Consider the following 21,299-nt stretch of genomic DNA (forward strand, 5'->3'; position numbering starts at 1 on the left):
ACCCTCCAGTCCACAGGAACTGATCCACTGAAAATCCACTTGGAAATCCACTTTGTTACTTGGAAAAGCATTGATCTAATGAAAATAGATAAAATTTATTTCAAAGTTGCCAGTTCAATTCTACCGATTGCCGAAGCATTAGCCTAAGGGTTATTCAGTACAATATTGTGCCACAAATTGTTACGTGGTTTATATTAAGCCCTGAGTCCACCATTTTAACCATATAACCATATAACAATTACAGCACGGAAACAGGCCATCTCGGCCCTACAAGTCCATGCCGAACAAATTTTTTTTTTTTTTTCCCCTTAGTCCCACCTGCCTGCACTCATACCATAACCCTCCATTCCCTTCTCATCCATATGCCTATCCAATTTATTTTTAATGATACCAATGAACCTGCCTCCACCACTTCCACTGGGAGCTCATTCCACACCGCCACCACTCTCTGCGTAAAGAAGTTCCCCCTCATATTACCCCTAAACTTCTGTCCCTTAATTCTGAAGTCATGTCCTCTTGTTTGAATCTTCCCTATTCTCAAAGGGAAAAGCTTGTCCACATCAACTCTGTCTATCCCTCTCATCATTTTAAAGACCTCTATCAGGTCCCCCCTTAACCTTCTGCGCTCCAGAGAATAAATACCTAACTTATTCAACCTATCTCTGTAACTTAGTTGTTGAAACCCAGGCAACATTCTAGTAAATCTCCTCTGTACTCTATTATTTTGTTGACATCCTTCCTATAATTGGGCAACCAAAATTGTACACCATACTCCAGATTTGGTCTCACCAATGCCTTGTACAATTTTAACATTACATCCCAGCTTCTATACTCAATGCTCTGATTTATAAAGGCTAGCATACCAAAAGCTTTCTTTACCACCCTATCTATATGAGATTCCACCTTCGAGGAACTATGCACGGTTATACCCAGATCCCTCTGTTCAACTGTATTCTTCAATTCCCTACCATTTACCATGTACGTCCTATTTTGATTTGTCCTTTGTCCTACCACATTTATAGCATTAAACTCCATCACATTTCAGCCATTAAACCTCACATCTGCCAATCCTCTCATTATCCACAACACCCCCCTATCTTGGTATCATCTGCATACTTACTAATCCAATTTACCACACCTTCATCCAGATCATTGATGTACATGACAAACAACAAAGGACCCAACACAGATCCCTGAGGCACCCCACTAGTCACCTGCCTCCAACCCGATAAACAGCCATCCACCATTACCCTCTGGCTTCTCCCATTCAGCCACTGTTGAATCCATCTTGCTATTCCTGCATTTATATATTCTTATCTCTAAAGGCCTATCCATTTTGCTTTACCCTTAAATTTCCCTAGCCTCTTCACTGAAGATTAGTCAAAACACTAGGCACAAATCCATGTCTGTTCCTAATCAACCCTTTTATCTAGGTTTACTCTCTAAGTATCTTTTCCATTAATTTGCCCACCACTGAAGTCAAACTAACAGGTCTATAATTGCTAGGTTTACTCTTAGAACCCTTTTTAAACAATGGAACAGTACGCCAATCCTCGGGGACTATTCCCGTTTCTAAGGGAATTTTAAGGGAGACATGAATGGCGGTCAAAGTATTTTGATATAAATTAATTAACTATCTTTGCACAAAATTCCTGATTTAACTTTCTGCATTTTAACTTTCAATTTTGGTATGAAAAAAATGAATTGATTTCAGCTGATTGCAACTAGTGATTCATCCGAATTCGGGAAGCAAGTAGCAAAGAAGGAACTTTAATTCAATTGACATTGTCAGGATTCCCTGTGTAATACTGTGTTGAGCAGTCATGTTGCACGTTCTTGCAGCTGTCAGTGTTTTGATGGAGTAGATGTCATCTTTGCAGCTACAGTCCAATGCTTTGTGTTTGCCACAACGAATTCTCCAGCTAGAGGACTGTTGAAACATAATAGTTCACAACTTCTAGATCAGAACGCTTCTTCAGATTGGGAGAAAGCTGGATAAAAGGGATGTGAAATGTGTAGCCAGAGAAAGGAATATGGGTAGAAGGGGAAGGTGTGGGAGAAGGGAGAACTGGGTGCACGTCCAGCTGGGGCACAGGGGAGAGGGGTGGAACAGGGGAGGGAATTGTTTACATAACGTTGGAGAATTCAGTGTTCATACCATTGGAATCTGGGGTGTTGTTCCTCCATGTTACAATACAATACAATACAATTTATTTGTTATCATTTCAACCTCATTGATGTTCAAACGAAAATTTGGTTTCTGCAGTCATACACACAAGAAAAAGAACCAAGACACAACACAATTTACACAAACATCCATCACAGTGAATCTCCTCCTCACTGTGATGGAAGACAAAGTCTTATCTCTCCCCTGCACTCCTCCCGATGTCAGAGTCAAAGTCAAAGTCCCCGGCGGGCGATGGTAAGTGTCCCGCGGCCATTAAAGCCACGCCGGGCGATGCAAGGCCACGCTCCGGGTCTTGGTGTTGGAGCCCCCGGCGGGCGCTAGCAAGTCCCACGGCCGTTAAAGCTGCGCCGGGCGATGTAAGGCCCTGCTCCAGGTACTTTTCAACCCCGCAACTTGGGCGGGAAAAGTCGCCGTTGCGGAAGCCCCGAAAAGCGGTCTCCCACCAGGGACCCGCGGGCTCCCGGTGTTACTGTCCACCAGACCTGCGGTTGGAGCCTCCGAATCTCCGGGGTCGGGCCGCAGCAGCGCGCTACCACAGCTCCTCCCGCTCCGAACTCGGCCAGCTCCGCGATGGTGGGTAAGTCCGCAGCTCCGCGACTGGAGCCCCAGGTCGTACCGGTTGGAGGCCGCTCCACGGTGCTAGGCCCCAACGACAACGGAGACCTGACAAAGAAAAGGTCGGGTTCTCCGTACAGGGAAAAGATTTAAAAGTCCCGCCCCATACACATACTCAGTTAAAAACCCCCCACTATAACTACATTTAAATGAGACAAAAAATGAAAAAAAACAGACGGACTGCAGAAGCCGCTGCGACGTGAGTCGCGCCACCCACCACACATCAACATAATTGAGATTGTGATTAATGAGAGTGTCTTTCCATTATAATAGCAAATATTATATTTAAAACATAATGTTTCTATTGGCAATATCTGTGATAATAAGATTTGGGATTTTCCTTTTAGGCGTCTTTGGGAGCTAGTGACCAATGCACTAAAAGTGGGTAATATTGATGAAGCAACAGAGAACAAACACCTTCTGGAGGAGCGACAGAGAGTTGAGGAGAGGCAAAGAGCATCGACAAACATTCTTTGGAAACCAAAGTATTTTCAAAAAGAGGTAATTAAAATCCTTGCAGTTTGACAGCCAACCATGGGAATAAACATCAATATAATCATATTCCACAACTGTATATAAATTCCAGTATTTAATCCCATTACAAATTTGCTTCCAGAAAGTTATGTTAGAACTTGGTATTTCTTGTTTGTTGCTGCATTTTGCCAAGTTCTTTAAAACAGGACTTGTGAAGGTTGTTAAAAGAAACGGTTGAGACGTTTAGGGAATAATAATCTTTCGAGTTTAATGCCTAGATTATTCAAAGCACACCCCTATTAAAGAAGCAAGTACAGGAGCGAATACACAAGATGCAATGTACGGAAGCAATGGATGAAAGTGTCAAATTAGCGCCCTTGCCTTTAAGTCAGAATTTTACTCGGGAAAGAATGAACCAGTGTAGTCTTTATTTTTGAGCTTGGAAGAATGAAGCCATCAAGAGAGCACCCGCTGAGTTTCTCCAGCATTTTTGTGTACCCAAGAGATTTTAATGTGGCTTAATCGCATTGAGCGTCTGAAGAAGGGTTTCGGCACAAAACGTTGCCTATTTCCTTCGCCCCATCGATGCTGCTGCACCCGCTGAATTTCTCCAGCATTTTTGTGTACCTTCGATTTTCCAGCATCTGCAGTTCCTTCTTAAACACAAGAGATTTTAATATTTCTATGTGATTATACTTTCTTTCAGAAGCCATTTTGACATATGTTAACAAATTTTAAAAGGACCACAGTCACATTTCGTAACACAATACAAATTGGAATAAAGTAATTCAGCTTCGTTGTGTTTGGAAAATAATATGTACTTGCATCTTGATTAATCAAGATCATTGCAGAAGATTAATCAAACCTTTAAGGCTAATTGCACAACATTGTTGACTGCTGGGATGGAGTGAACAACTTCAGTAAAATCTTAAAGGCCACCAGAACTGATGTTCAGATGCACTTGATTAACTGCTCAGGTAAACCTGAGCCCCTCATCGCTCAATGCGATTAGGCCACTTCCACGAGTATATGTATGATATTCTTTGTATCTGGCACTTGATCAACTTTCTCTTTGCTAAACAGATCTCAACATATTTAGCTAAAACACGTGGCATTATTTTAAAATGTCTGTCTGCAAAGTTACTGACCTCTTCATTCTGGCTTGTTCCTCGGTGCTGCAATTCTCATTCACACTGCACTTCAGATTGATTAATATCAATCTTTGTGCTCCCCTACCCCAGGGTGTATATAACATGGCGTAAGATACCATAACATTAATTTTGACTATGAAATGGCACAGGCAGAGACCTTCTCATTATTACTTATCATTGGAAATGCTACATTTCCTTTCCGGGAACTCTTGAAGTAAGAATTCCGTTTGCCCCTTTATTGTAATTTAACAGAACGTGTAGCCAACAGCAAAACACTTCACGAGTTTCCACTGATGATCATATTAGCAATTTGCAGCCTCGAAGATAGGCACAAAATGGTGGAGTAACTCAGCGGGACAGACAGTGTCTCTGGAGAGAAGGAATGGGCAACGTTTCGGGTCGAGACCCTTCTTCAGACTCTTTTGCGTCTATCCTTCCCACACAATTTGTAGCCTTGTTGCACATGGATGATCTGTCCTTCTATCCATCAAGAAATATCTTTAAATTTCGTCTGTTATTGCACTTTAAGAACAAGGTATATTGTGTCCTTTCAAACTGGTTGTGGTAATGAATTAACCACTTTTTCCTATTCCATAACAGGGAGATGGTTGGGTATACTATAATCCCATCTGGAAGGCACACTACTGACAGACTCAAATTGACCTCCACCAGCTACCTCGGGTATCCTCTAATTAGCGATTTGCCATCTGCAAATAACTCTGAGGTGATGTTGAAACGAAAATTAAAAAGGCAAATGCGTGACAATGTTATGTATAAAAAATAGAAACAATATTGAGTACCAAATTAAAAATACTTGCAGGTTCATGAAAATAAATGTATTCAGGTGTTGTCCTGTATTCAATGAGATCTGCATACAGGAGATTGAAAAGTTAATAATGGAGAAATTTTATTTTAATGTTTTAAGATTTTATATTTTTCACTTGCAAAGGGTTTTTTGCACTTAAACAAATAAATGTGCCATTGGTGTAGTCACTTTAAGATATCTTTGTGAACTAAATGATGTAGGACTGTTTTGATTTGGTTAATGGGCATGCCATTCCTTAAACCCTATAGTATTCAGTACCACAGTGCACATAGAACACTTTTTACTGCAGTGATTTCCATCGCTTGCAAAAGTTTAATTATTACACCTAGTCAGTTTCTAAAACTAGTCAGAATGAATGGCGTTTTGTAAAGAAAATCCGAGATTAGTGCTGAGAAACACAACTATTTGTACCTTATTGTACCTTATTTGTACCTTGTAGTTTGGATAATGAGACTCAACTTTATAGTTCCTATAGGCTAATCAGAAAGGCCTTTTGGTTTCTACATGGAATAGAGATTCACTAATCAATTACAAAATGAGAATTATTTGAAAAGAATGATATTGTAATAAATCTCATCGCACATTCAGAATTTTAGAGATACAATAAGGAGAAATATGATTGATCTTTTGTCCTTTTTCTAAAAGCAAAACGATGATACATTTATTTTGCGTCTCTTCTACATACTTTACTTGATATGCAATTTGTAGCTAGTCACAAAATTATTCCAATTTGTAGCTAGTCACAAAATTATTCCACCTGTAGACCTCCTATGGCTTTTGCATTCGTTAGACACTTTACCAATTCTGTTATCTAAACACCAGCAAATCACCAACTCGTCTTGATAGCACCTCTTTGGCTTCCGCAATGCAGCACCCACATACAGTGGATATATATTCTAGTAGTTAACAAACTTATGCACTTTGTTCCAGAACACCTGATTTCATATAAACATAATTTAGTAGGCTACTCAGCCTACACCTAACTGTAACCACAACTCTGCATTCCTGCCTCTCCCCGGTAATCAAGAGAGTGAAAGGTTATCAAGGATCTATCGATCTCCGCCTTAAACACATTCAAAGACTTTGCTTCCTTTGATCTGTGAGTGAGAGTTCTGAAAACACGCGTTCCTCTGAGAGAAAAGTCGTTGTCTTAAACAAGCATTCCCTTTTGTTTTAACCAGTGACCCTCTGGTTCAAGATTCTCCCACTAATGAAAACATGCTTTCCACAAAACCCTGCCAATACTCCTCAGGATCTTATGCTTCAAGTCACCTTTCACTTGCCTGAATTTCAGCAGAAACAGGCCTAGCCTGTTCAATCACTCTTCATAGGACAACCTGCCCATTTCACATGTCAGCCAAGTAAAGCTTCTCTGAGCTACTTGCAGCACATCAACAGTCTTAATAATTTATGGGGGTTTATACTGTACGCAGCACTCTAGATGTGATCTCACCAACATCTTCTCTCGGTGAAGCACATCTCCCAACCTTTATATTGAATTCCCCTTAATAAATAACATCTGATTAGTTTCCCTAATAATTTACAGTACAAACCTACTAGCCTTTTCCAAACTATGCTCAAGAACTCTCCTTTTCAGAGCTCTGCAATTCTTCATCATGTTAGATAAAATGCTTTCTACTTTAGGGGAAATAATTTCCTTGAGAAAACCAACTGATCGCACAGAGTGAACATTTAGATTCACAGCAAGTGTTTAGGCAGGTTTGTCACTGAATTTCATAGTAAAATTATTTTCCAAAGGGATTAATTTTTGGATTTGTTTGTGGATTCCAGTAAAATGTCAGCAGTGCCTTTGTGTATTCTGATCAGGTTGTAATACAATACCATATTTAAGTTGTGCTGATGTTTACTTCAGTGGTAAGAATTTTTTTACTGTTCAGAAACTAGTGATTGTTGATATACAGTGGGATCGCATGGTGCTGGTTCATACAAAGCAGGTACAAAGGCGGAGAGTGGTGTGTTGATCATTACTACAAGGGGCGTGAACTGTGAAAGTAAGGAGGTCATGCCGCATTGTAAAGCTCTTGGATGACACCTCTTTGAAGCATTTTGTTCAGGTCCAGTATCCAAGCATAAAAAAGAATATATTTGTCCCTAGCGCAGTGCAGCTGAGAGTCACTGAATTTATTTCAAGAATGACTGGGGGAAGTGGTGGGATGGTCTTGCCATGTACTCTTCTGAAATTTGGTAGAAGGCAGATATACATAACGTGAGGGGCAGGGCAGTCTTAATACTCTCACAGTAGAAATAGCTCTTTCAGGAGAGAAGTCTTTAGAAATAGATGGAATTACATATGGTCAAGGCTAGCTAGTCTAGAAAAAAAGGCATAGTCTCATGGCAAATGGCTGGCCATTTCAGAATGAGGCAAGAAGAATTTCCACATCAGAAAAGAGTTGCACATAGAGTCGTCGTCATACACCATAGAAACAGGCCCTTCGGCCCAACCTGCTGACCAACATACCCCATCTACACTAGTCCCACCTGCCTGCCTTTGGCCCATATCCTTCTAAACCTATCCTATCTACGTACCTGTCCAAAAGTCTTTTAAATGTTATGATAGTATTTGCCTCAACTACCTCCTCTGGCTGCTCGTTCCATATACTCACCACCCTTTCTGTAGAAAAAAGGTTGTCTCTCGGGATTCTATCAAATCTTTAGCCTCTCACCTTAAACCTATTGCACCTCTATAGGATCACTCATTAATTATGCACTCCAAGGAATAATGTCCTAGCCTGTGCAGCCTCTCCCTATGGGTCAGGCCCTCGAATCCAGGCATCTATGAAATGAATGACCATCCCCAAAAGTAAATGTCTAGGCTAAATGATTCTCAACTGTACTCTCGCTGTCATTTTGCAAACCATTTTAATTCTCATCTATTGACTTGCAATTTTAAAGATCTAAAATATTTGATATATATAAAGTCGACAATTAAGAATTATGCCTTTTGCTTTCAGTATTAGAAGTTACCTTGAGAAATTGAGGATAAGAAATCCCGTTAATAGACAAATCAGAATTCCAGTATTAATTTCTACAGATTTTGTTATTACTTTCCCATTATATGACAGACATCAACATTCTTTCTCACTCAAGTCATCCGTACATTGAAAGGTTGAAAGTCATACAAAATGAAACTATCTACCAGAAACCAATAGTAGCAGTGTTGACCATCATCTGACCAGGGCACTCTAAATTATTTCAGCTGGTTTAGTTGTCCTTTTTAAAAGTAAACTAACAGTAATTTTATTAATAATAGTAATTGAGATTATGGGAACACCAAAACTCCATTAGTTCATAAGATCATAAGTGATAGGAACAGAATTAGGCTATTCAGCCCATCAAGTCTCCTCCGCCATTCAACATGGCTAACCTATCTCTCCCTCCTAACCCCATTCTCCTGCCTTCTCCCCATGACCTCTGAGACCCGTGCTAAATTCAGTGTTGTTAAAATCCTTTGCTGGTTCAAATAATCCAGTAAAGATCCCCATGTTCAGGCAGTATGTGATTTGCCTCATCCATGTTCCGTTAATTGACACTAGGAGTTTATCTTACCTAAAAGTTTATTACTTAAACGAATGTAACAACTTACTGAATTTTTTCTGTTCCTCATTGATAATTCCACTTGCCCTTGTAGAATCTGTCACCACTGCTGATATATTGCAGCAATGATTTTGGCGCTGGGAGAAATGGCTGCAGATTTACTGAGATTTGCCCATGTTTGGAGTGAGTTCTTGGAGCCACTAAATATTTGTGAAAGGTTCAGTGGAGGGGTGGCTATTAAGAGAAACACATAAACTGGTTTTCATTGCTTAGATTATTTTTGTACACTGTTTCTTTAGATTTGAAGCAGGAAATAAATTAAGGTATTTAAAGGAGAGAATTAATCTCCCTGTTCTCTTCTTAATGTTCACAATCCACACTAACGAACTGATGTCTGATCTGCATTGGTTGAAAATGCAGCATGCAAAATTATTCAAAACTTGTTCATAAGCAAACTGGTAAAATATGCACACTGCTAGAGCAATTCTTTATGTCTCTTTCAGAGAGGTTGCTCCTCTATACAATTTTTAGAGTGGCAGTGGACCCTGCCTTCTCTATTCCTTTGGTCCAGATTGAGTTATGCAAGATAAATATTTATATACTTTGAAAACCTTTCAACTTCCAATGATGATGCATTGTCCCATAAACACTATATGCAGCTATAGTAAAGTCATCTGGTGTCTTCCAGAAAAATAAATGAAACTGTGATGAATAGTTTTGTAGTAAGTGAGAGCAGGGTATATGTTAAACTATGCCAATTTATAATAAAATGTATGTTATTGACAGAAATGTAATAACACTTTATATCTTTTCAGATGTTTGTAAACTGTCAATTATTTGGTTAAGTTATGCAAAGGAGCGAAGCTATGGCTTAAAAAAAAGTGGAATAATGAAACAATAGATCAGTGTAACTCTTGCCTTTAACGTTACCTGTTTGAACTGGAGTGAAATTTGTGATGCATGTTTTGCAACTTTAGCATCTCCTTTACATGTTGTTAATCCTTCCTTATTATTCAAACTTTTTATGAATGGCTGTTGATTGAAATCCGATAGTCAATTCAGATTATGCAATTTGCTGCATTCACCGAAACACCATGCCAGATAAATTCGAACTATCAAAATCTGCTAGGAAAGAATCATGCCATTTTCTTAAATTAATAGGAGATACTTTGTGCAATTTGTTAACATACGTTGTTAGCCATGGCATTGTGATGACTGGCAGTTTGAGATGTAGAGGTTTGAATCCAGTTTGTCCTCACTAGTGCCTACATTTACTTATATCCCCGTGAATGAGCTGAGATCAAATAGTGGCCTGGTTCACAATACATGGAAGCTTTGTTTCCTAGTTTCCTGATAATTCAGCAGTTTGATGAGTTGTAGTTGTATTGTGGGGGGCAGCCTGCATCCCTGTTCACTCTGAAGCATGCTTTTCTGCTATTGGATTTGAGAAGATAATCATCGAGGAGTATACTATGTATGACAAGTTAAATCTAAAATGTTTTAAAACTTTAGTGACCACTTTAAGGATATTTTTCTTTAACAGTAAACATTTTTGTTCATCTTGAACATTCACTAAGCAGCAAACTTTCACTTGCAATATTCAGTCTTACCTTCCATAAGGGTGGCAATGGCGCAGCAGTAGAGTTGCTGCCTTACAGCGCCAGAGACCCAGGTTCAATCTTAACTATGGCACCTGTCTGTATGGAGTTTGCACATTTTCCCCGTGACCTGCGTGGGTTTTCATCAGGAGCTCTGGTTTCCTCCCACACTTCAAAAACGTACAGGTTTGTAGGTTAATTGGCTTGGTATAATTGTAAATTGTCCCGAGTATGTGTAGGATAGTGTTATTGTGCGGGGATCGCTGGTTGGCACGGACTTGGTGGGATGAAGGGCCTGTTTCCGCGCTGTATCTTTAAACTAAACGCGTGAAGGTTGTTGCAAATTAAAAAGGGATATCACGGCTTCTATAACCTATATTTCATCAATTTTCTAAAATAAAAGTAACAACTTATAGGGACATTGTTTTGATAAGCATTTGCTTGTATGTGAATATCGAACTTGTTTCTCTGGAGATTCAAACCACCTTGAAAGTATAAGTTATAAAGAACCAGGACTGGGTATTTATTGGTGCTTGAAAAAGTGCATTTCATAAGCAGTTCAGAGAGCTCTGGCCAAATGCATCATTAAAGTTTCTGTAGCTTTGAACTGTTCAGAAATTCAGTGCCATCAGCTCACACATCTTTACATGAAATTCAGTTATTTCATCAACGATGGAAATATGTGACTTACTTGGCTGTCAATTGAAAATTATTTAATTCAGCTCCACAAATCATTGCAAAAATGGAATCCACTACAAAAATAATGGAAGTTGCAATATACAAAGTGCCCTCCACTAAATATTAAATTGGTTAAAAGTGCAATACTTTTCATTGTTCCTTTTTTAATAACTGCTACCTTTTCAAATCTTGGCAAGCTTTCGTTATGATGTGCTGCTAAGTCTAAAATGTTCAGGTTTTATACTTAACCATTTAATATTTTCTATGACTAATGTTTAGTTTCTATTTTCTAGAATTTTAGAACAATTAACTGTCCTTTGCCTCAAGAATTTAGCATTTAAAATCCATGACTAATTTCACAATGCTTAATATAGTACGTTTTATTCTGCCAATGGAATGCTTTAACTACCAGTATTCATTCATTCTTTTATATGTGTGTAATAACCTGTTCACCTTTGCAACTCCCCAATTAGCCATCAACCAAATTGTGTAACGTTTGCTTTGTACCTATGCAACACTTGTTATATAAAGTAATTTACAATGATGAGAAGATGATTTATAATTGTTTTAATTAAGTAATAAATATGCTTTCACATTTTGCCTTGTATTGCTTTTCTATTCTATCTTTAAGTATTTCCCTGTTAACCTTCTCACCACAGACCAAACAAAATTAAAATTTTCCTCCAGCTCCTAGAAAAAGAGATATTACTTGGACTAAGGAAACCCAAAAAATACGTGGGTTAGACTAATGTCAGCCAAATGTGTGCTGCAAAATCTAAGAAACTAAAAGGTTTTTGTATGCCCCGCTAGAATCTGTTTTTCAACAACACACCCAGCATGTCCATGCACCTAAATTGCTCAGACCTGGAATCGTTCACCTAAATCTATTCTGCACTAATGAAGTACCTTCACATTTTCCCTAAGTTTTGACCACAGCACATAAAACACAATATTATTTTAATATGCAGCTTGATTAAAAGTGCATTGAGGTTTCACTACTCTTGTACTCCTTGCATCAATTTATAAAACCTAGGGCACAGTATGCTCTTTTAAAAATTGCTTGCTCATCCGACAACAGATATGTAAAAAGAAAGAGATTAGTTAAAAATGTAGGTCCCTTGCAGTCAGAAACAGGTGAGTTGATCATGGGGAACAAGGATATGGCGGACCAATTGAATAACTACTTTGGTTCCGTCTTCACTAAGGAAGACATAAATAATTTGCCGGAAATAGCAGGGGACCGCAGGTCAAAGGAGTTGGAGGAATTGAGTGAAATCCAGGTTAGCCGGGAAGTGGTATTGGGTAAATTGAATGGATTAAAGGCCGATAAATCCCCAGGGCCAGATAGGCTGCATCCCAGAGTACTTAAGGAAGTAGCTCCAGAAATAGTGGATGCATTAGTAATAATCTTTCAAAACTCTTTAGATTCTGGAGTAGTTCCTGAGGATTGGCGGGTAGCAAACGTAACCCCACTTTTTAAGAAGGGAGGGAGAGAGAAAACGGGGAATTACAGACCAGTTAGTCTAACATCGGTAGTGGGGAAACTGCTAGTCAGTTATTAAAGATGGGATAGCAGCACATTTGGAAAGTGGTGAAATCATTGGACAAAGTCAGCATGGATTTACGAAAGGTAAATCATGTCTGACGAATCTTATAGAATTTTTCGAGGATGTAACTAGTAGCGTGGATAGGGAAGAACCAGTGGATGTGGTGTATCTGGACTTCCAGAAGGCTTTCGACAAGGTCCCACATAAGAGATTAGTATGCAAACTTAAAGCACACGGCATTGGGGGTTCAGTATTGATGTGGATAGAGAACTGGCTGGCAAACAGGAAGCAAAGAGTGGGAGTAAACGGGTCCTTTTCACAATGGCAGGCAGTGACTAGTGGGGTACCCCAAGGCTCAGTACTGGGACCCCAGCTATTTACAATATATATTAATGATCTGGATGAGGGAATTGAAGGCAATATCTCCAAGTTTGCGGATGACACTAAGCTGGGGGGCAGTGTTAGCTGTGAGGAGGATGCTAGGAGACTGAAAGGTGACTTGGATAGGCTGGGTGAGTGGGCAAATGTTTGGCAGATGCAGTATAATGTGGATAAATGTGAGGTTATCCATTTTGGTGGCAAAAACAGGAAAGCAGACTATTATCTAAATGGTGGCCGACTAGGAAAAGGGAGATGCAGCGAGACCTGGGTGTCATGGTACACCAGTCATTGAAAGTAGGCATGCAGGTGCAGCAGGCAGTGAAGAAAGCGAATGGTATGTTAGCTTTCATAGCAAGAGGATTTGGGTATAGGAGCAGGGAGGTTCTACTGCAGTTGTACAGGGTCTTGGTGAGACCACACCTGGAGTATTGCATACAGTTTTGGTCTCCAAATCTGAGGAAAGACATTCTTGCCATAGAGGGAGTGCAGAGAAGGTTCACCAGACTGATTCCTTTGGTGTCAAGACTTTCATATGAATAAAGACTGGATAGGCTCGGCTTGTACTCGCTAGAATTTAGAAGATTGAGGGGGGATCTTATATAAACTTACAAAATTCTTAAGGGGTTAGACAGGCTAGATGCAGGAAGATTGCTCCCGATGTTAGGGAAGTCCAGGACAAGGGCTCACAGCTTAAGGATAAGGGGGAAATCCTTTAAAACTGAGATGAGAAGAACTTTTTTCACACAGAGAGTGGTGAATCTCTGGAACTCTCTGCCACAGAGGATAGTCGAGGCCAGTTCATTGGCTATATTTAAGAGGGAGTTAGATGTGGCCCTTGTGGCTAAGGGGATCAGATGGTATGGAGAGAAGGCAGGTACGGGATACTGAGTTGGATGATCAGCCATGATCATATTGAATGGCGGTGCAGGCTCGAAGGGCCGAATGGCCTACTCCTGCACCTAATTTCTATGTTTCTATGTCTATGTTTCTACCCTGCCAATTTGAACAATTTCTGTACCTCTGAGAACTATGCTCTAGTTTGTTTCGTGTCATCTGCTAAATTGTTCATTATTATTTATTGTTGTGATTCAACTTCTCTCATTTTGATTAAAATTGCAGTTTCTTGACACTTTGCCAAGTCACAAGCAAGCTCTGCTACCCCTTTCATTCCTGGGGTAAGGCTTAATGACAAGCCCATTAGATAGCATATATTTCAAATAATTTTGAAAATCCATACACCAAACACATTTCCCTCATTGACTTTGCTACCTCATTAGAACTTTTGTTGAACGTGATTTGACATTGAACAGGGAAAGCCAGCTGAGATAAGTTGTTCTACATGTCCAAGTGATTGGTAAGCCTAGCTCTGGTTAATATGTACAATCAGACAAACCAAAGCTGTAAATTGTTATCAAGCAAAAATCTTCAGCTTTCCGAATAAGATTAAACTTTTTGAAACCATCCCCTTTTTTATCAAACACACTGTGTGTGCATGCGCACGCTCATTACCTACAGAGTCAATGTTTGACCTATCTTGGTATGAATTCCAATGCACATTCTAGATTCATACCAAACAGGCATTATCTTATATTTTTTCTTTTAGCCAAGATGAAATTGAATCAATATATTCAAGAATAGGAGGCATTCTACAGGGATTCACTCTGCTATCCTTCCAATCTGCTATTATATAATGCTATAACACAGTTAACCACGCATGTTATCTATTAACAACTGGCCTTTTGTGATTTTATGTTATGCCATTGAACTCTATTTGGCTCACAATGTGAATTGAATATTCTACTCAGGAAGTGAAATGGATCAGTGTATTTAAACCAATGATGCAAAACAGCAGGACATTAATTAGCAGTGGCAACTGTAGCATAATCACAGCGTGCACAGCCCAGGTTAAAACTAACTTTCTAAAAATAATTTCAGGGTCAATTTAAAAGCAAACTCGTTGCTATTCCACAACCTTTCTGCATTAGACAATAGACAATAGGTGCAGGAGTAGGCCATTCAGCACTTAGAGCCAGCACCTCCATTCAATGTGATCATGGCTGATCATCCCCAATCAGTACCCCGTTCCTGCCTTCTCCCCATATCCCCTGACTGTTATTTTTAAGAGCCCTTTCTAGCTCTCTTGAAAGCATCCAAAGAACCTGCCTCTACCGCCCTCTGAGGCAGATAATTCCACAGACTCACCACTCTCTGTGAGAAAAACGGTTTCCTCGTTTCCATTCTAAATGGCTTACTCCTTATTCTTAAACTGTGGCCCCTGGTTCTGGACTCCTCCAACATCGGGAACATGTTTCCTGCCTCTAGCGTGTCCAAACCCTTAACAATCTTATATGTTTCAATGAGATATCCTCTCATCCTTCTAAACTCCAGAGTGTACAAGCCCAGCTGCTCCATTCTCTCAGCATATCAGTCCCACCATCCCAGGAATTAACCTTGTAAACCTACACTGCACTCCCTCAATAGGAAGAATGTCCTTCCTCAAATTAGGGGACCAAAACTGCACACAATACTCCAGGTGTGGTCTCACTAGGGTTCTGTACAACTGCAGAAGGACCTCTTTGCTCCTATATTCGATTCTTCTTGTTATAAAGGCCAACATGCATTCACTTTCTTCACTGCCTGCTGTACCTGCATGCTTACTTTCATAGAGTGATGTACACGGACCCCCAGATCCCGTTGTACTTCCCCTTTTCCCAACTTGACGCCATTTAGATAGTAATCTGCCTTCCTGTTTTTGATACCAAAGTGGATAACCTCACTTTATCCGCATCAAACTTCATCTGCCATGCATCTGCCCACTCCCCCAACTTGTCCAAGTCACCCTGCATTCTCATAGCATCCTCCTCACAGTTCACACTGTCACCCAGATTTGTGTCATCTGCAAATTTGCTAATGTTACTTTGAATCCCTTCATCCAAATCAGTGTTGTATATTGTAAATAGCTGCAGTCCCAGCACCGAGCCTTGCAGTACCCCACTAGTCACTGCCTGCCATTCTGAAAGGGACCTGTTAATCCCTACTCTTTGTTTCTTGTCTGCCAACCACTTCTCTATCCATGCCAGCACTCTACCCCCAATACCATGTGCCCTAATTTTGCCCACTAATCTCTTATGTGGAACCTTATCGAATGCTTTCTGAAAGTCCAGATACACTACATCTACTGGCTCTCCCTAGTCCATTTTCCTAGTTACGTCTTCAAAAAATTCCAGAAGATTAATCAAGCATGATTTCCCCTTCGTAAATCCATGGCGACTCGGACCGATTGTAGTGGCCATTTGGCCTGTTTTGCATGTCATTGTGGATGGCATGTTCCTTTAAATTTTAGCCAGCCCGTTATAATGTGGGTGGGATTTTATGACGTGTCTTGGGGCGTGTTTATGCAGCTTAACTGCTTGCGTGTTAGTTTAGTTGGTGATTCGTTTTGGACAGGAGAGGGAGAAGGTTTATCCTTCGACCAGGTCAAGCATGTCAAGCCTCATGTGAAGAAGGAGACACGAGGAGTTTTCTAGTATCTGAAGCAATGCGCTGGAGTTCGAAGAAGATTGCTTGAACAAGTCGGAAAACCTTGGATGTATCTTCCTGTTTTATATCTACAATAAAGAAAATATTCATTAAAAGACTGTGTGCTGAAGCTTTATGAAAGTAGAAGCTCTGAAAGTCTCTGAGGCAGCTTGCATGCGTACCGAAGATATTCCCCTTATCCCCTCTCACCCAATTAGTGGCTAGGGAGATAATTCCCTGTTTTCTCTCTCCCGCCTTTCTTAAAAAGTGGGATAACTTTAACTACCCTCCAATCCACAGAAACTGATCCTGAGTCTATAGAAGATTGGAAATTTATCACCAATGCATCCACTATTTCTAGAGCCACTTCCTTAAGTTCCCTGGGATGCAGACCATCAGGTCCTGGGGATTTATCAGCTTTCAGTCCCATCAGTCTATCCAACACCATTTCCTGCCTAATGTGGATTTCCTTCAGTTCCTCCGTCACCCCAGATACTCTGGCCATTACTATATCAGGAAGATTGTTTGTGTCCTCCTTAGTGAAGACAGATCCAAAGTACCTTTTCAACTCATCTGCCATTTCCTTGTTCCCCATAATAAATTCACCTTCAAGGGTGCAACTTTGGTCTTAACTAATTTTTTCCTCTTCACATACCTAAAGAAACATTTTAGAATCTTGATCCATATGACTGTTTTATTGAATATTGGGGAAAGTAAAATTGCTTTAAAACTTTGCAATAAAGTTTGCGCAGGTATACGAGGTTAACCTGGTACTGCTTCAGAAAGTTGATTGGTTTCAAGGCCATAGTAAAGAGCTTGTCCTTATCACCAGCAAACCACCTATATATATCAAAAGCCAATTACCATTTAATAAGATTATTCTCATCAGTAATATGCAAGAAGTTTTCAACATGGTTAACTGGTGGTACTCAGTACCAAGAATCTGCTCAATTGCACTACTTTGGATTCCCTGGGACAACCAGTACAAACATGGACAAAATAGTGATTTTTGTGATTTCCCTTGACATTACCATCCTTTAACATCAAGAAGGTAAGTAAGACGGGAATTCCTTTGAAGATTTGTGATGCGTGGAAGGGAGGGTTGCTGTGATGGGGAAGAGAGTAATGGTTGTTACAAATCAGCTCAACAGAGTTAAAAATGGGAAATAAATTCTGGCCTCGTCATCGACACCATACCCCATAAAATAATAAAAGGATCCTATATGAAAGTAATGGTGGAGGACTACAGGGCTGCTATACAGCGCCAGAGACCTGGTTTTGATCCTGACCTCGGGTGGTCTGTACGGAGTTTGTACATTCTCCCAGTGACCACATGGGTTTTCCACAGGTGCTCAGGTTTCCTCCCACAATCCAAAGACATAGAGGTTTGTAGGTTAGAAACATAGAAAAATAGGTGCAGGAGTAGGCCATTCGGCTCTTCGAGCCTGCACCGCCATTCAATATGATCATGGCTAATCATCTAAAATCATTCCCATTCCGGGAATTAACCTGGTGAACCTACGCTGCACTTCTTCAATAGGAATAATGTCCTTCGTCAAATTAGGAGACCAAAATTGCACACAATACTCCAGGTGCGATCTCACCAGGGCCCTGTACAACTGCAGTAGGACCTCCTTGCTCCTAAACTCAAATTATCTCGCAATGAATGCCAACATGCCATTGGCTTTCTTCACTGCCTGCTGTACCTGCATGTTTACTTTCAGTGACTGATATACAAGCACATCCAGGTCTCGTTGCACCCCCCCCCCCTTTTCCTAATCTGATACCATTCAGATAATAATCTGCCTTCCTGTTCTTGTCACCAAAGTGGATAACCTCACATTTACCCACATTATACTGCATCTGCCATGCATCTGCCCACTTAACCAACCCATCCAAGTCACCCTGCAGCCTCCTAGAATCCTACTCACAGCTCACACTGCCACCCAACTTGGTGTCATTCACAAACTTGGAGATGTCACATTTAATTCCCTTGTCTAAATCGTTTATATTGTAAATAACTGGGGTCCCAGCACTGTGCCTTGCGGCACCCCACTAGTCACTGCCTGCCATTCTGAAAAGGACCCATTAATTCCTACTCTTTGCTTCCTGTCTGCCAACCAGTTCTCTATCCATGTCAATACCCTACCCCCAATACCATGTGCTCTAATTTTGCACACTAATCTCTTGTGTGGGACCTTGTCAAAAGCTTTTTGAATGTCGATACACCACATCCACTGGTTCTCCCATATCCATTATACTTGTTACATCCTCCAAAAATTCCAGAAGATTAGTCATGCATGATTTCCCCTTCATAAATCTATGCTGACTTTAGCCGATCCTGTCACTGCTTTCTGAATGCGCTGCTATTACATCTTTAATAATCGACGGAAGAATCTTCCCCACTACCGATGTAAGGCTAACTGGTCTATAATTCCCCGTTTTCTCTCTCCCTCCTTTCTTAAAAAGCAGGGTTACATTGGCTACCCTCCAGGCCCCAGGAACTGATCCAGAATCGAGAAAACATTTTGAAAATGATCACCAATGCATCCACGATTTCTAGGGCCACCTCGAGTATTCTGGGATGGAGACCATCGGTCCCAACAGTTTACCTAACACCATTTCCTGACTCCATGTGGATTCCATTCAGTTCCTCCCTCCCACTAGATCCTCGGTCCCCTTGTATTTCTGCGTGATTGTTTGTCTTCCTTGGTAAAGACATAACCAAAGTACTCTTTTAACTGTTCTGCCATTTCCTTGTTTCCCAATTATAAATTCACCTGTCTCTGACTGTAAGGGACCTACATTTGTATTCATTAATCTTTTCCTTTTCACATATCTAAAACAGCTTTTAGAGTCAGTTTTTATATTTCCCGCAAGCTTTCTTTCAAGCTCTTTTCCCCCCCTCTTAATTAACTCCTTTGTTGAGCTAAATTTCTCACAGTCCTCCGGAGTTTGCTGCTTCCTCTGGCCAATGTATATACCTCTTCCTTGGATTTAACACTATCCTTGATTTCCCTCGTTAGCTACGGTTCAGCTGCATTCCCCGTTTTATTTTTTCGCCAGACAGGGATGAACAATTTTTGGAGTTCATCCAAGCGGTCTTTAAATCTTTGCCATTGCATCTCCACCATCAACCCTTTAAGTATAATTTGCCAGTCTATCCTAGCCAATTCCCGTCTCATACCTTTAAAGTCTCCTTTATTCAAGTGCAGGACCCTAGTCTCTAAATTAACCGTGTCACTCTCCATCCTAATGCAGAATTCCACCATATTATGATCGCTGTTGCCCAAGGGGCCTTGCACAACAAGATCGGTAAATAATCCTTCTTCGTTACACAGTCTCAGGTGGCCCATCCTCTAGTCGGTTCCTCTACATAATGGTTTAATAAACCGTATACATTCAGCTCTGTTACCAATTTGGTTGGCCCAATCTATATGTAGATTAAAGTCACCCATGAGAACTGCTGTACCTTTGCTACACACATCCCTAATTTCCGGCTTGATGCTATCCCCAACCTCCCTACTGCTGTTTGGTGGGCTGTAGACAACTCCAACAAGCATTTTCTGCCCTTGGCTATTTTGCAATTCTACCCATGACGATTCTACAGCATCCAAGCGAATGCCTTTCCTTACTATTGCATTAATCTCCTCTTTAACCAGCAATGCCACCCCACCTCCTCTTCCTTTCTGTCTATCCTTCCTCAATATTGAATGTCCCTGCATGTTTAGCTCCCAGCCTTGGTCACCCTGGAGCCATGTCTCCGTAATTTCAACTATATCAAATTCCTTAACTACTAACTGTGCATTCAATTCATCCACCGTATTACGATGAGGTTATTTTGGCTTTGGTAAAAAGTATAAATTGTCCTTAGTGTATAGGATAGTGTTCATGTACGGGCATCACTGATTGGCGTAGACTCGGTGGGCTGAAGGCCCTGTTTCCGCGCTGTACTGTACATCTAAACTAATAATCAGAATCAGCAAAGTCTGTAAATTCTTGCTCAGTTAGGCTGTGCCAATTACTGATGAGCTCTTGTCATTTCTCCCTCACCGTACCCTATTTGATTACAGCAGGGAGTTGAAAAACAGCTCAGCAACTGAGGAATGTTGGCTGGCACAGATTCAGCTGAGAATGGGAAAAGCAATGACAAGTGCTTGGACTATGGGAACGTGGTGCTGTGTGGGACTGGCAGAGGGAATCTCAAGGTATTATTGTGGAACCAGGAGTTTTTGTACTCTCCAAATATACCTTTCCTAATTGGAAAACCGGGACATCCAGGAGTATTCTATAAATTCTACACCACGTCTGTTAAAATTACAATTGGTCATCTTTCTTGCAAAATAACTTGTCAATTGCTGTTTGGTTTGAACTGGTCTACCATTGTTTTAGGGAAGATGTCTGGCAGTTCAGCATGATCACAATGTTTCTACTGGTAATGTTACCAACTCCTAGTGTCAGTTGCTCATTGCCTGCAGAAGAAACTGGGTGTTTCAAAAGTTAGCAAATTTAAAGTTCAGAAATGCATCTGCCGCTTACAACCTGCCACCGACCATCCACGCCCCCAAGATGCAGAACCAATTACACACTTGCAAACAAAAAAAACCTTTAAAAAAAATAAGTTTTCATTTCAAATGCTGAAAATCATCACTGGTTGTGTGAGTGGGCAATATGATAATTGTAGGATGATTGAGACAGGACCGTAGGAGTTTCACTCCAAAGCAGAAATCTCACAGAGTGGGTGAACTCTGATTCATTCCTGGTGTT

General features: G+C 40.5%; 1 protein-coding gene across 1 annotated transcript in view; it reads left to right on the forward strand.

Annotated features, from left to right (window-relative positions):
• Positions 1-11,683, forward strand: part of LOC129708996 (oxysterol-binding protein-related protein 10-like) — a 161,227-nt gene extending 149,544 nt beyond the window's left edge. Inside the window, exons 11-12 of the mRNA XM_055655128.1 lie at positions 3,151-3,304; positions 5,029-11,683. Coding sequence (XP_055511103.1) covers positions 3,151-3,304; positions 5,029-5,076 — 202 coding nt within the window. The 3' untranslated portion in view covers positions 5,077-11,683. The remainder of the gene's footprint in view (positions 1-3,150; positions 3,305-5,028) is intronic.
• The last annotated feature ends 9,616 nt before the right edge of the window (positions 11,684-21,299 follow it).

The sequence above is a fragment of the Leucoraja erinacea genome, chromosome 2 (assembly GCF_028641065.1).
Source record: "Leucoraja erinacea ecotype New England chromosome 2, Leri_hhj_1, whole genome shotgun sequence".
NCBI lineage: Eukaryota > Metazoa > Chordata > Chondrichthyes > Rajiformes > Rajidae > Leucoraja > Leucoraja erinaceus.